The sequence below is a fragment of the Phacochoerus africanus genome, chromosome 13 (assembly GCF_016906955.1).
Source record: "Phacochoerus africanus isolate WHEZ1 chromosome 13, ROS_Pafr_v1, whole genome shotgun sequence".
Lineage (NCBI taxonomy): Eukaryota > Metazoa > Chordata > Mammalia > Artiodactyla > Suidae > Phacochoerus > Phacochoerus africanus.
The window spans coordinates 64,065,098-64,077,628 of NC_062556.1; the positions used below are offsets into that span (position 1 = coordinate 64,065,098).

Genomic DNA, 12,531 nt, shown 5'->3' on the forward strand with positions numbered 1-12,531 from the left:
TTTATGCTGGAAAATGATTCCCAGCTCGCAGGGCTCTGTGATCCTATTTGCATCCTGACTTTCGGTTCCCAAAATTGCAAGAAACTGCTGAGGGTCAGAGATGGGGAGAAAGCATGGGAGGGTCCCACTCCACCAGGAGGAATTTAATTTTCTTCATGGAACCTCCATAACGATGGGAACAGGAGGCTGAACAAGCTCCATCTCTTCTCCTGACTCTGGGAAAGTGAGGCGTCCTGTTTACAGCACGCTGGTCAGACCAGGAATCACTCACCAGTATGAAAGCCACCAATCCTGAAGGACGTAGGACACCTGGAGCAGGAACAACAATTAATCAAACGCTGACATCACTGAGCCCCTCAAAACCCCTACTCAGTGGAATGGGTGATGGGAAGGCTCCAGAAAACGGAGATGGTCCTTCCAGCTCAGGTCTCACCACACCCCACACCCCAGAAAACCACAGGTCAGAGAAGCACATATTACGTTTTAAAATCTTTAAAACACACATCTTTCTTTTCCAAGACTCTCCATGTCATGTACACACAATACAAGTAAGGCTCATTTATTTTGCTCCCCACAAGATAACCAATTCAATGCAAATCCAAGGGGACTGCGAAATGTTTGGATTAATTGAAGGTAAGAGAGCTTAATAGGCAGTGTGTATAGAATAAACGCGTGGATTTTCTGAAGGAAAGAGAACTTGATGGGCACTGTGATGTTGTTTTATGCATCAGCTTGGCCAGGCCAGTCTCCTGTGATTCAAGCAAACACTGGCCAAGATATTGCTGTCAAAGTATTTATTGATACAGCTCACATGTACGTTCATTTAAATAAAGGAAATCACCCTCAATAGAATGGTGGGCCTTGTCCTGCCCTTAGAGCAAAACCTGAGGCTTCCTGGAGGAGGAAGACATTCTGCCTTAAGACTACAGCACAGGAGTTCCCGTCATGGCTCAGTGGTTAACGAACTTGAGTGGTAACCATGAGGTTGCGGGTTCGATCCCTGGCCTTGCTCAGTGGTTAACGACCTGGCGTTGCCATGCACTGTGGTGTAGGCCCCAGATGTGACTTGGACCCTGAGTTGCTGCAGCTGTGACGAAGGCTGGCAGCTACAGCTCCCATTTGACCCCTGGCCTGCGCACCTCCATATACCACAGGTGCAGCCCTAAAAAGACAAAAAAACAAGACTGTAGCATAAAAGAATTCCCGCTGTGGTGCAACAGAATTGGAGGTATCTCTGCCGTGCCAGGGCACAGGTTCAATCACAGCCTTGGCACAGTGGGTGAAAAGATCCAGTGCTTCCGCAGTTGCAGCAAAGGTCAAAACTGTGGCTCAGATCTGATCCCTGGTGTGGTAAATCCACATTCCACAGGGCTGCCAAAAAAAGAAAAGAAAAAGAAAAAAAAGAAAAAAAAAAGACTGCAGCATCAAGCTGCTGCCTGAGTTTCCAGCCTAGAGATTCACCTACAATCTCATGAGCCAATTCTTTGAAGTAAATATCTTAATACACGTATTAAAAATAATAATAAAATAAATGCAGTATACATAGGGCACAAATCAAAAGAAATGTCTTTATTTACCTGAGCTGCGACATTTACTAGAATAAGGAAAATGATGATAAACCAGTGAGCGCCAGCTGTGAAGTAATTCTTGTATGCCTTAAAACCAACTTCTCCTTCCGAACGGCTCTCTTCTGGTAGTGCAACCTGTATGTTCTCAGTCTGGCAATGAAATGGAGGTTGAGAGATAAAATTTTCAATAATGAACCCCCCCAAATTCCCAAAGTTTCAACGATGCCATCCCTCTTAGCAAAGCCATGGGACAACAAGACACGTCTTATACTCTGGTAAGATTGCAAAATACTCCATCTCCTATGGAGAAGGCTGTGGAAATATCCAGACTATGTATACTATACATTGAGCCCCACAGCCAGCCATCCTCCTTCTAAGAGCCACCATGTTCAAGGTCATTCATTGCGGGATGGCACTGCCAACAACATGATTTCCAGCACATGTACGACATACCCGTTTAAATTATGTCAGCTCTGGCACCAAAATAATAGACGAATGATAACACATGATCCAAATCTATCTGGTTCCTGAATTTGAGAGAGTGATTCCTGAGTTTGGAATGTGAGGGACTAATCCCAGTACTTTTAAAAATCATCCAGTTTCCGTGTTTGGATAGTGAGGGTTTGGACATCGAGGAATACTATTGTGTAGGCTTGTAAGGGAGCTCCGCCTCCTCGGACATTTCTGTATTTCTCTCTTGAGGACATTACAGAGTCCTCAGCTCCATCCCGCACAGGGGATTCAAGGCAGATGAGAGGTGGTTCTTGGTCTTGAAGGGGAAGAAAGGAAGACAGGAACTAACGCCAGTGTCTAATGCATGTCAGCTCCTTTTCACCTGTTACCTCTGACAATGGGGCAAAACACGACCATCAGTCACCCTCGGTGCCAGAACGTTCCAACACACAGGAAAAATAGCTGATTGAATTTGGGTCACACAAGTACTCGGTCTAAGGGGATCTTCAAATTAAACCTCTGGATGCATAAGGGAAGCCAGGGGCCACAAAAGCGAGTAGGATGTAACTAGGGTAAATGGAAGAGTTCTATCAGTGTGGGTCACATATGCCCAGGAACTCACAGCAGTACACGCACCACTGATCTCCCTAAGATTCTCCTTCCTACACCCAAAGGGGAACCCCAATCAGGCTTGCTCCCTTCATATTCTTTTAATTTTACCAATGTCATGGACTAAAGACCTCGGCAACTTAGGAACTACATAGAGGCAAAGATGTCACGAGTGGAGCAGAAACAGAGTCCATGATGCCACCCACAGATGCCATCCACAGAGGACAGGCAAAGGCAAAGAGAAACTCACATCTTGGCCCTCTGGAGTGGCATCTTTCAACGAGGGTCTGGAAGACTGCTGAGACCAAATCGAAGATTCAGAAAAGGTCCGATTCCTGAGAGTGGGGGTTCCTGGCATTGGAGAGGGTTCAGCCTCCTCATTCTCTTTCTTTAAAAGGGAGCCAAAATCTATCCCAGATTTCAGGAACTCAGTGTAAGTCCCCTTTTCCACTGTTTCACCCTAAAAGAAAAATGAAGAATTTGAGAGGAATGATTTTGCATTTGACAATACTGATCAAATCTAAATATTAACCGAGAGACGTTAACTGGTCTTGAACTACAGTTTCAAAAGCCAATGATCCTTAGGTCTGCAATTCTGGTTGATAAATCTAGTTCAGTTCAACTGAACACAGAACTGAGCATTGGGTTTTCTGCCAAACCCCGATGTTAGGTGTTGGAGGATGTGAAAGAAATGGCCACTGAGCAAAAAGTACAAAGATGGGTGAAAGTATCGGTACAGGCTCAAAAGCCTCAAGAGACAAGCAGAATAGTCAATTGGGGAGGATATTCTAACAAAGAAACTTAAGACTGACCCAGAGGTGGGTACAAGCACAACTGTACGGGTAAGGAACACCCATCAATCTTTGCTGATCATTGTCACAGGATCATGTCCCTGCTGGGACAAGATGTTCAGGAACCAGCCCTGGACAGAGGACCCCTGAGCTGCGTCTCTGTGGTCTGTACAACTGTCCCACAAACTCAGGAAGTTTTGAACTGAAAATTCAATATTCTACCTCATCAAGTAACTAAACGAGGAGGCAATGAGACTGCGGTGACTCTAAAGTCTTGGCAGTCCACGGCAGCAAAACAAAACCTAAGACAGAATGCACGTAAATTGGAGGAAAACACCAATCGCAAGCAGCCAACCCGGCTTTCTCCAATCAGGCATCCCGCTTAAGCTAAAGCCCATCTCATCATTTTCTTTGAACTTGTATAAGATCGCTGCATTCTCCTTTCCTTACAAAGTCGTATCAAATAAAGTGCAGGTGTTTTCACTGTTTACTGACTACATAACAAGACTCAGTTGAATCAATCAGGATCAAATAAAGTGTTAGGCAAAATACCAAGATGCAAGCCTAATCAAAGGAGGGCAGCTGGTTAAGGCAGGACAGGTGGAAGAAGGTGACCTAGGACCCGAGCTGGTACCCCTCTCACCCCATCCCCTGAGGGTGGTCCATTGGGAGAAACTCAGTGAGCCTTTAGACACCAACTGATACTGCCTAATTAGAAAATAATTAAGGATACACTGTGCCTTGTTGCACTTGGGGGGCAAAATTCATGAACCTTACTGAAGGAAATTATCAGTTTCTACTTGGTATCTGTAAGACACACAAGGAAACTCAGGGCACGAAGACAGCAATTTTACTCAGCAGCCAAGCGCTGACTATCCCAAGTGGATGAGAGAGCAACCGTGCCCTCTATGCCGTGAGAGAGGGACCACACAAATAAGGATGTTTCCCCTGATCCAAGGTGCTCAGAAGGGGACAAATAGCTGGATCCGTAGCAGTAAAAGTGGGGGTGGTGTCCACAAAAGAAATAAGGGGACCCCAAAACATCTAGGGACTGGCCAAACAGGTTAATCTCTAAACTTGTAATACTACCAACACTGGGGTTTTATATACTAATATCACCCCTCTGCACATGAACTTACTGCTCAGGTTTGAGAAATCTGAACCTCTTTTCCGGAAGGTGTGGCGATTCTGTATTTTAATAGAGAGGTGTGGCAATTCTATGTTTTAATAAAACTTCCTTAAGGCAGAAATTCATTTGATAAATGAAGGATTGACCAGACAAGGGCTGACAAAGCAAGTGCTGAGGTGCTGAGGCACAGAGGACGGCAAGCCAAGGGGCAGAGCATCACATGAGTACCAAGACTGAAAATGACTCAATAAATTCAGTCACACCAGAGACCACACAAAGTGCTGTGCACTGAAATGCGTTCAAGCCCTAAAGGTGACATCTGTGGCCATGACCTTACTGGGAAACAGGGTCTTTGCAGATTCAAGCAAGTTAAGATGAGGTCATACTGGAGTAGGAGGACCGAAAATCCAACAGGACCAACGTCCTTATGAAAAAAGACTCGGACACACAAGGGGACAATGGCCACGTGACAACAGAGGGAGGAACTGCAGTGCTGCAGCTGGAAGCCAAGGAGCCAAAGAAGGCCTGGGAACACCAGAAGCTGGAAGGAGGCATCTCCCCTGGAGCCTCAGTGAGAGCACCACCCTGCCTGCACCCTGATTTCAGACCTGGAGCCTCCAAAAGAGGGGGGGGTGATAAATTTCTGTTGTTTTAAGCCACGCAGTATGTGGCACTTTGTTACAGCAGCTCTAGAAACTGATAAACTAGCCTGAGCCCACACTTCTATCCTCTAAATGTTACTAAGACTTCCAGCTGCTTCTGCTGTGGCCCCTCCAGGGAATAGCCCCACCCTCCCTCTCTCCTCACACCTGTCCCCACAGGACAGGAAGCCCTACCAAGGCAGAGCCTTGTCCTCCTGCTGCACAGGCTCCCACACACAGAGACCTGCGCGGTGAGCCCAGCAGCACCTGCCAGACCAGCAGAGCGGGTGTCTCTGACCCGGTGCTCAGCTCCCCAACCTCACTTTCAGCGTTAATGGATGATGTTCTTTAGTAAACTGCGTGTGACCGTCACCCAGACACAAACAGGTCTTCGTATCTCTAATTTCCAAATACACTTTAGGGTTTATGTGGCTTAGAGTGTAATAGCAATATTTTTACAGATCTCTGGATTCATCCGCAGAGGCATGAATACCAGCTCTGCAAAGGGAGGAAAAACTGAGGGAGAAGAGGGCCTTTGCCACAAGTCCAAGGAGAGTGACCTGCCGGGAAGCCTGGCCTTCAACACACCTGAGTGCTCGCAAGATCCACAGACTTCTAGAAACTACTTACATCTTTCAGTATCAGAATCTGACTTGCAGCCTTTAGGTACTGCAGCTGATGAGTCACTAAGATTGTGATCTTCTCGTGCAAGGCTTGACAAATACACCTGCAAAGGTAAAAGGTACAGCAGCGAAAGCACATTAATGGAGGCGCTCCAAATTGAAAACATGTATTTGGCAAACACAGTGACACAAAACAACACAGTAATAAAAGCTGTGCAGTTTAGGAGTTCCTCCCATGGTCGCAGTGGATTAAGAATCCAACTATAGGGGCTCAGGCTGCTGCGGAGGTGTGGATTCAATCCCTGGCCCAGTGCAGTGAGTTAAAGGATCTGGAGTTGCCACAGCTGCACCTTCACAGCTGCAGCTCAGATTCAGTCCCTGGCCTGGGAACCTCCATATGTCGTGGGTGTTGCTGCAAAAAAAAATAATAATAATAATAAACAAAAAAACCCCTGTAGTTTAATAGCAGTATGAATACCTAATACACATTAAATACAAATATAAATCATTGAACCAAACTAAGTCCTCAAATTCATCAGCAGCAAACTGGAATCTAGCTGTAATAATTAGCTATACTGAAAAACTGCTTTTTATCCTAAAACATTATTTACATGGGGTGCTTGGGGTTAATAGGTGCAGACTCTTGCCTTTGGAATGGATTGGCAATGTGATCCTGCTGTGTAGCTCTGGGAACTATGTCTAGTCACTTACAATGGAGCATGACAATGTGAGAAAAAAGAATGTATACATGTATGTGTGACTGGGTTACCATGCTGTACGGTAGAAAAATGACAGAACACTGTAAGCCAGCTATAATGGAAAAAACAAAAATCATTTATATATTAAAAAAATCAAACATTTGAGAAAAATAAAGGTAACAAAAATTTTTTAAGTAAAAAAAAAAAAAGTTATTTACATATTAACCCCCAGCAAGAGCCTTACTTAGCATCTCAAAATCCTTTGCCAGAGTGCATTTCGCTTGACATATCTATCCAGATTAACATTAGATAGAAAATGAGTACAAGTATGGCCTTGATCAGCCTCTGCCACATTTCCAGGCCCAGCACAAAGTAAATCTTTCATGTGCAGCAAAAACCTTCCAAATAGGAAGATGAGAATCCACATGGCCCCAATCACAGTGAAACCTGTGGATCAAGACAGGCCAATTCTCTGAGCCAAGATTCAACCTTAAGTGTTTTTTTAACAGTAACCTCTCCAACGGCACCTACATTTTAAATGCAGACCCCTAGGATTTCAGCCCCACAAGGTCTTACCCACGCCCAACCAGGTAATCCAGGTACGGGCCCTGGTGACCCTGGGTAGGGCTCCACGCAGGTATTCTGGGGGCTGAGGTAAAGTCAGGAGCACAGCCAGAGCTCAGCCTGCTGCCTGAGTCAGATGGACAGAAGTGGAGGGATCAGACATTATATCAAATCGCTCTCACAAGCCTGACAGTGTCGGACCAGCTCCTCAACTTCTCAGAAGCTCAGTTTCCGAGGCCCTTGACGAATCATCCATTTGTTCTAAAAAAACACTAATCTGCTCAGGAAATGACAGCCCCCTTCCACACTCCGGATCCACGAACCACCACGAGTTTTGGACTCAGGACTTTTTTTGGACTCAGGATAGAAAAGTCCTAAGAATAACACTTGGCACACGTGATATATGATCACAAGCAAGACCCGGCCTTGTTACCATATACACCATCATTCCACGGAGTCCAAAAGGATTCATTTTTCCATTCTGACATGCCTCAGTTCAGCTTTCAAACCAACTAACTCCTTTCCAGACATAGTACCAAAAGCTTTTAATGGAATCGTTTCTCGTTAATTCAAAATTACCTGCCAATATCATCAATGGATGTTGGATTTTGTCAAATGTTTTTTCTGTATCTACTGAGATGATCATGCGATTTCTGACTTTTCTTTTGTTAATGTGGTGTATGACTGATTGATTTGCGTATGTTGAACCATCCTTGTGAATCTAGGATGAATTTCACTTGGTCATGGTGCATGAAATTTTTTATATATTGCTGGAATCAGTTGGCTAAAATTTTTGGGGGGAATTTTTGTGTCTATATTCATCAAAAATATTGGCCTGTAGTTTTCTTTTTTGGTGGTACCTTTGTCTGGTTTTGGTATTAGGGTGATGGTGGTTTCATCCAAAGTCTTTGGGAGTGTTCCTTCTTCTTCAGCATTAAAAGTTTAAGAAAGATGGGTATGGAGTTCCCTTCATGGCTCAGCGGAAATGAATCTGACTGGCATCCATGAGGATGCAGGTTCGATCCCTAGCCTCACTCGGTGGGTTAGGGATCTGGCGATGCCGTGGGCTGTGCTATGAATAGCAGACGTGGCTTGGTTATAGCGTTGCTGTGGCATAGGCCAGCAGCTACAGCTCCAATTCAGCCCCTGGCCTGGGAACCTCCATATGCCGTGGTGCAGCCCTAAAAAGACAAAGACAAAAAAAAAAAAAAAAAAGCAAGAAGGGTATAAGGGGTTTTTTATGCTTGGTAGGATTCACCTGTAAAGCCATCTGATCTTGGACTTTTGCTTGTAGGGAGTGTTTTTATTACATATTCAATTTCATTTCCAGTGATGGGGTCTGTTCAATTGATCTATTTCTTCTTGATTCAGTTTTGGCACGATCTATGTCTCTACAAAGTTGTCCATTTCTTCTAAGTTGTCGTATTTGTAGGCATAAAATTTTTCATGCTATTCTCTTACAGTTTTTTGTATTTCTGCAGTATCCACTGAGATTTCTCCTTTTTCATTTCTTATTTTGTTTGAGTTCTTTCTCTCCTCTCCTTGGTGAGTCTGGCCAGAGGTTTGTCGACTTTGTTTACACTTTCAAAGAATCAGCTCTGGGTTTTACTGATTTCTTTCCATTGTTTTTTGAATCTCTATTTTATTGATTTCCTCTCTGATCTTTATGATTGCCTTCCTTCTGATGACTTTAGATTTTGACTGTTCTTTTTCGACTTCTGTTAGGTGGTGGGTTAAGTTGTCGATTTGAGATTTTTCTTCTTTTTTTGAGGAAGGCCTGTATTGCTATGAACTTGCCACTAAGCACTGCTTTGGCAGCATCCCATAGATTTTGAATGGTTGTTTTATAATTATCATTTGTCTTGAGGTATTTTTTAATTTCCCTTTTGATTTCCTTGTTGACCCATCGGTTTTTTAGCAGCATGTTGTTTAGTCTCCATGTAGTCAGTTTTTTTTCATTTCTTTTCCAGTGGTTTATTTCTAGTTTCATGCCATTGTGATCAGAGAAGACACTTCAAATAATTTTTATACTCTGAAGTATGTTGAGGTTAGTTTTGTGCACCAGTATGTGGGACAGGGATCCAGTGTTGCCATGAGCTGTGGTGTATTTTGCAGATGTGGCTCAGATCCCAAGATGCTATGGTGTAGGCTGGCAGCTATAGCTCTGATTTGACCCCTAGCCTGGGAACGTCCATATGCCACAGGTGCAGTCCTAAAAAGTAAAAAAAGAAAGAAAGAGACAACGAAGAGAGAGACACACAGAACAGAACAAGTATAGAAAACACCCTATCTGGCTGAGATGTATGCTCTGATGTGGGAGAGGAGGGAGGGAAGGGTGTTGGGCCCTACACCCTGGGGGGTGACATGGGAGCCCTGAGACTATCTGGGGAAATAGCCCTGAAAAAGGGACAGCAGGTGCAGGAGTCCCGGGACAGAACATTCCTTCCTGAAGTCTCAGCTTAGCTGGGGACAGGGGTACCCCTAAATGGTCAAGTGAAACCCTTGAGGGCTGTGGGAAGACAGAAGGACACAGGCTCCCCCTGGAGGAATGGGGGGAAAGGCAGGGGCCCCTCCTTCACCTGCCTTCTCTGCCCTGGCACACTGTCCCCTGGCCCTGGGACAGAGGGAGCAGTACCTACAGACAGACAGGTGTGAGAAAGGGCTGCCAAAGAGCCAGCAAGGCTGGGACACCAGGAGGTGTGAGGATGAGCTGGAAAGGCTGATGCAGGCAGACAACAAGGAAGCCTATTCTCCTCCATTTGGGGCCCTACAGCTGCATGCAGAACATGAGGGGAAGTCTGTGCAGGGGGGGAACAGGAGCGGGGCACTGAGCAGACAGCACCTGGGAGTCTAATGAAGACACACTAAGAACTGATGACCCAGGAGGCAGGGTCTGAGGATGTGGGGCCACAGCTGGACACAGGTGAGTCAGGCATCCACGCACCTAAGGCCTCTAACCTTCTGTAGGTGAGAGAATCCACTTAATGCTCACAATGGACAGTTGTAACTCTTGCAAACCTTAATAACCTTGGCTATAGCTTCACAACTGAAGATAAGTGTTTATGGCAGGTAGAAGTGTAATCCATTCGCTTTTAATACAAAATACTCCCAATACTAAGCTTTAACATGGCTGCCATCTCGCATAGCATATTGTTCCATCCAATTTTCTAACTCGTTGAGAACACTCCCTTGTTGCTGCCGAGTGATTTCCTAAATTGTATTCATGCTCCTTGCCCTGAGTTGCCCAAAGAACGTGGTTCTGATTAACAAACAACAATCTTAACAAGTTTGCTTCTATCAAGTGTTTATTCAAAGCCATTAACCCAACAAGTAGAAATACTTGTGTTTGAGGCAGAAGTTGGGAGAACTTCTGTGATGAGCACAGTGATACTTGGCAATCAGAACATGTCCCTCTCTCCTCCCTGTGACACGGATGCCATGGCCACATACAACTGTTCTCAGAGTGGTGGGGAGCTTGTCAGACACACACAAGATGGGGTGACAGACCATTTTGAGTTCAGGGCTGGGCTCTGGGAACAGGGAGGCTGGGCTGCTCCTGATGCCAAGAGGGTGGGGGGTGGGGAATCTGTCACTGAACTCATGATGGGCCGCAAGGCACTTTTCTAAGGAAAAATTTGGGTTTTAATGGAGAGAGACCTGGAAAGGGTAGTCGGATCAGAGAGCTGGAAGCCAAGCCTCAGGTCAGCTGTCCAACTCTCCTGTGTTCGGAACGATTCAGTGATACCATCCACTTCTTTTTTTTTTTTTTTTGTCTTTTTGCTATTTCTTGGGCCGCTCCCGAGGCATATGGAGGTTCCCAGGCTAGGGGTCCAATCGGAGGTGTAGTCTCCCGCCTACGCCAGAGCCACAGCAACGAGGATCCGAGCCGCGTCTGCAACCTACACCACAGCTCACGGCAACGCCGGATCCTTAACCCACTGAGCAAGGGCAGGGACCGAACCCGCAACCTCATGGTTCCTAGTCGGATTCGTTAACCACTGCGCCACGACGGGAACTCCACCATCCACTTCTTAACTGAAGTAAAATATATGTAACAAAGTATGTAACATAAAAAGTAAAAAGTACAATTCAGCGGCAGTAAGTGTATCCACATTGTGTGCAGCCATGACCACTGTCCATCTCCAGGGCTCTGCCATCACCCCAACACCAAGTGCATTTCACAAACAGACGCTGGTGGACCTGCCCATGACCCCACTTAGTGGGGGTGGAATCCCAGCCCCCAGTGTCCAGAGCTCAGAGCTCCTCACGGTCTCACTCTCACACTGACTCCGAGCAGGTCTCCTTACGTTGCTATTCCGGACCTGCTGTAAATCAATCATGTCTGCCCCAAATTCACATGCTGACACCTTAACCCCCCCCCCATGAAATATTGACACCTAAGCCAACATGTGACAGAGCCTCCCTCTAAAGAGGTAATTGTTACCCTGAGTTAGGGTGGGACTAAAGCAGTCTGACTGCGTCCTGAGAGGAGCAGACCAGGACTTGAGGACAGAGACACAGGGACACACGTGAACAGAGGAAAGACCAAGTGAGGACACAGCAAGGAGGCACCATCAGAAGCCAGGGAGAGGGGTCTCTGCAGAAACAAACCTGCCCACACCCTGACCTTGGACCTTCCCAGCCTCCAGAACTGTGAGAGGTGAACGTCTGTTATTTATAAGCCGCCCAGCCCATGGTCTCCCGTGAGAGCAGCCTGGACGGACACAGCCCTGGGAAACTAACACAGGGCCTGACATGAGAATTTCCATACAGCTTTCTCTCTGCCCAACAGCCCGCAACCTCCAGGCAAGGACGTGCCTGCTGTTTTCACGGCCTTGCTTCCTCCTCCCTCCACAGCTTGCTTGGCTTCTACTGTTCCTTCAGCAAAAGGAACTCAACCCTCTTCTCAGAACCACAAACCCTGCCCAGCCTGCAGGCCCACAGGGCCCTTCCCACCACGCCCAGTGCCCAGGGAACTTCCCAGCTTAAACTGAAACCTCCTGCTGCCCACGTGGGCCTCCACTCAGCACTTACTGTCCTGTGTGGAAACCCCGACACCTTGAGTCTGCTGACCTCTCCCCAGGCATCTGCCTGAACGAGCTCCGAGGGGACACAGATTCTTGAGAGGCAGGAAGGAGGGTTGAGCATCTCAGTCTCCCTCATTCTGCCCCATGTGGCTCCTCCCCATCTCCTGGCTCACTGCCCTCCTGTGGGAACTAAGGCCTTTTGTGCAATAACATCTGTAAGGGCATCAACTCAGTGCACACAGTAGGGCTTTAATAAGAGCTCAGGAAAGCACGGAAAGGGCTTGTTGACTTTAAAAAGGTTAACAACAGGAGTTGCTGACGTGGTTCAGCGGAAACGACTCTGACTAGTATCCATGAGGATGCAGGTTCGATCCCTCGACTCAATCAGTGGGTTAAGGATCCAGAGTTGCTGTGAGCTGTGGCATAGG

General features: G+C 46.3%; 1 protein-coding gene across 2 annotated transcripts in view; it reads right to left on the reverse strand.

Annotated features, from left to right (window-relative positions):
- The window catches only part of ABCC4 (ATP binding cassette subfamily C member 4), a 219,713-nt gene that overhangs the window by 113,088 nt on the left and 94,094 nt on the right, over nt 1-12,531 (reverse strand). For both annotated transcript variants that reach the window (XM_047756442.1, XM_047756443.1), the window contains 4 exons: nt 5,822-5,918; nt 2,881-3,090; nt 1,578-1,718; nt 272-309 (listed from right to left, as the gene is read on the reverse strand). In XM_047756442.1, the coding sequence (XP_047612398.1) occupies nt 272-309; nt 1,578-1,718; nt 2,881-3,090; nt 5,822-5,918 (486 nt within the window). The remainder of the gene's footprint in view (nt 1-271; nt 310-1,577; nt 1,719-2,880; nt 3,091-5,821; nt 5,919-12,531) is intronic.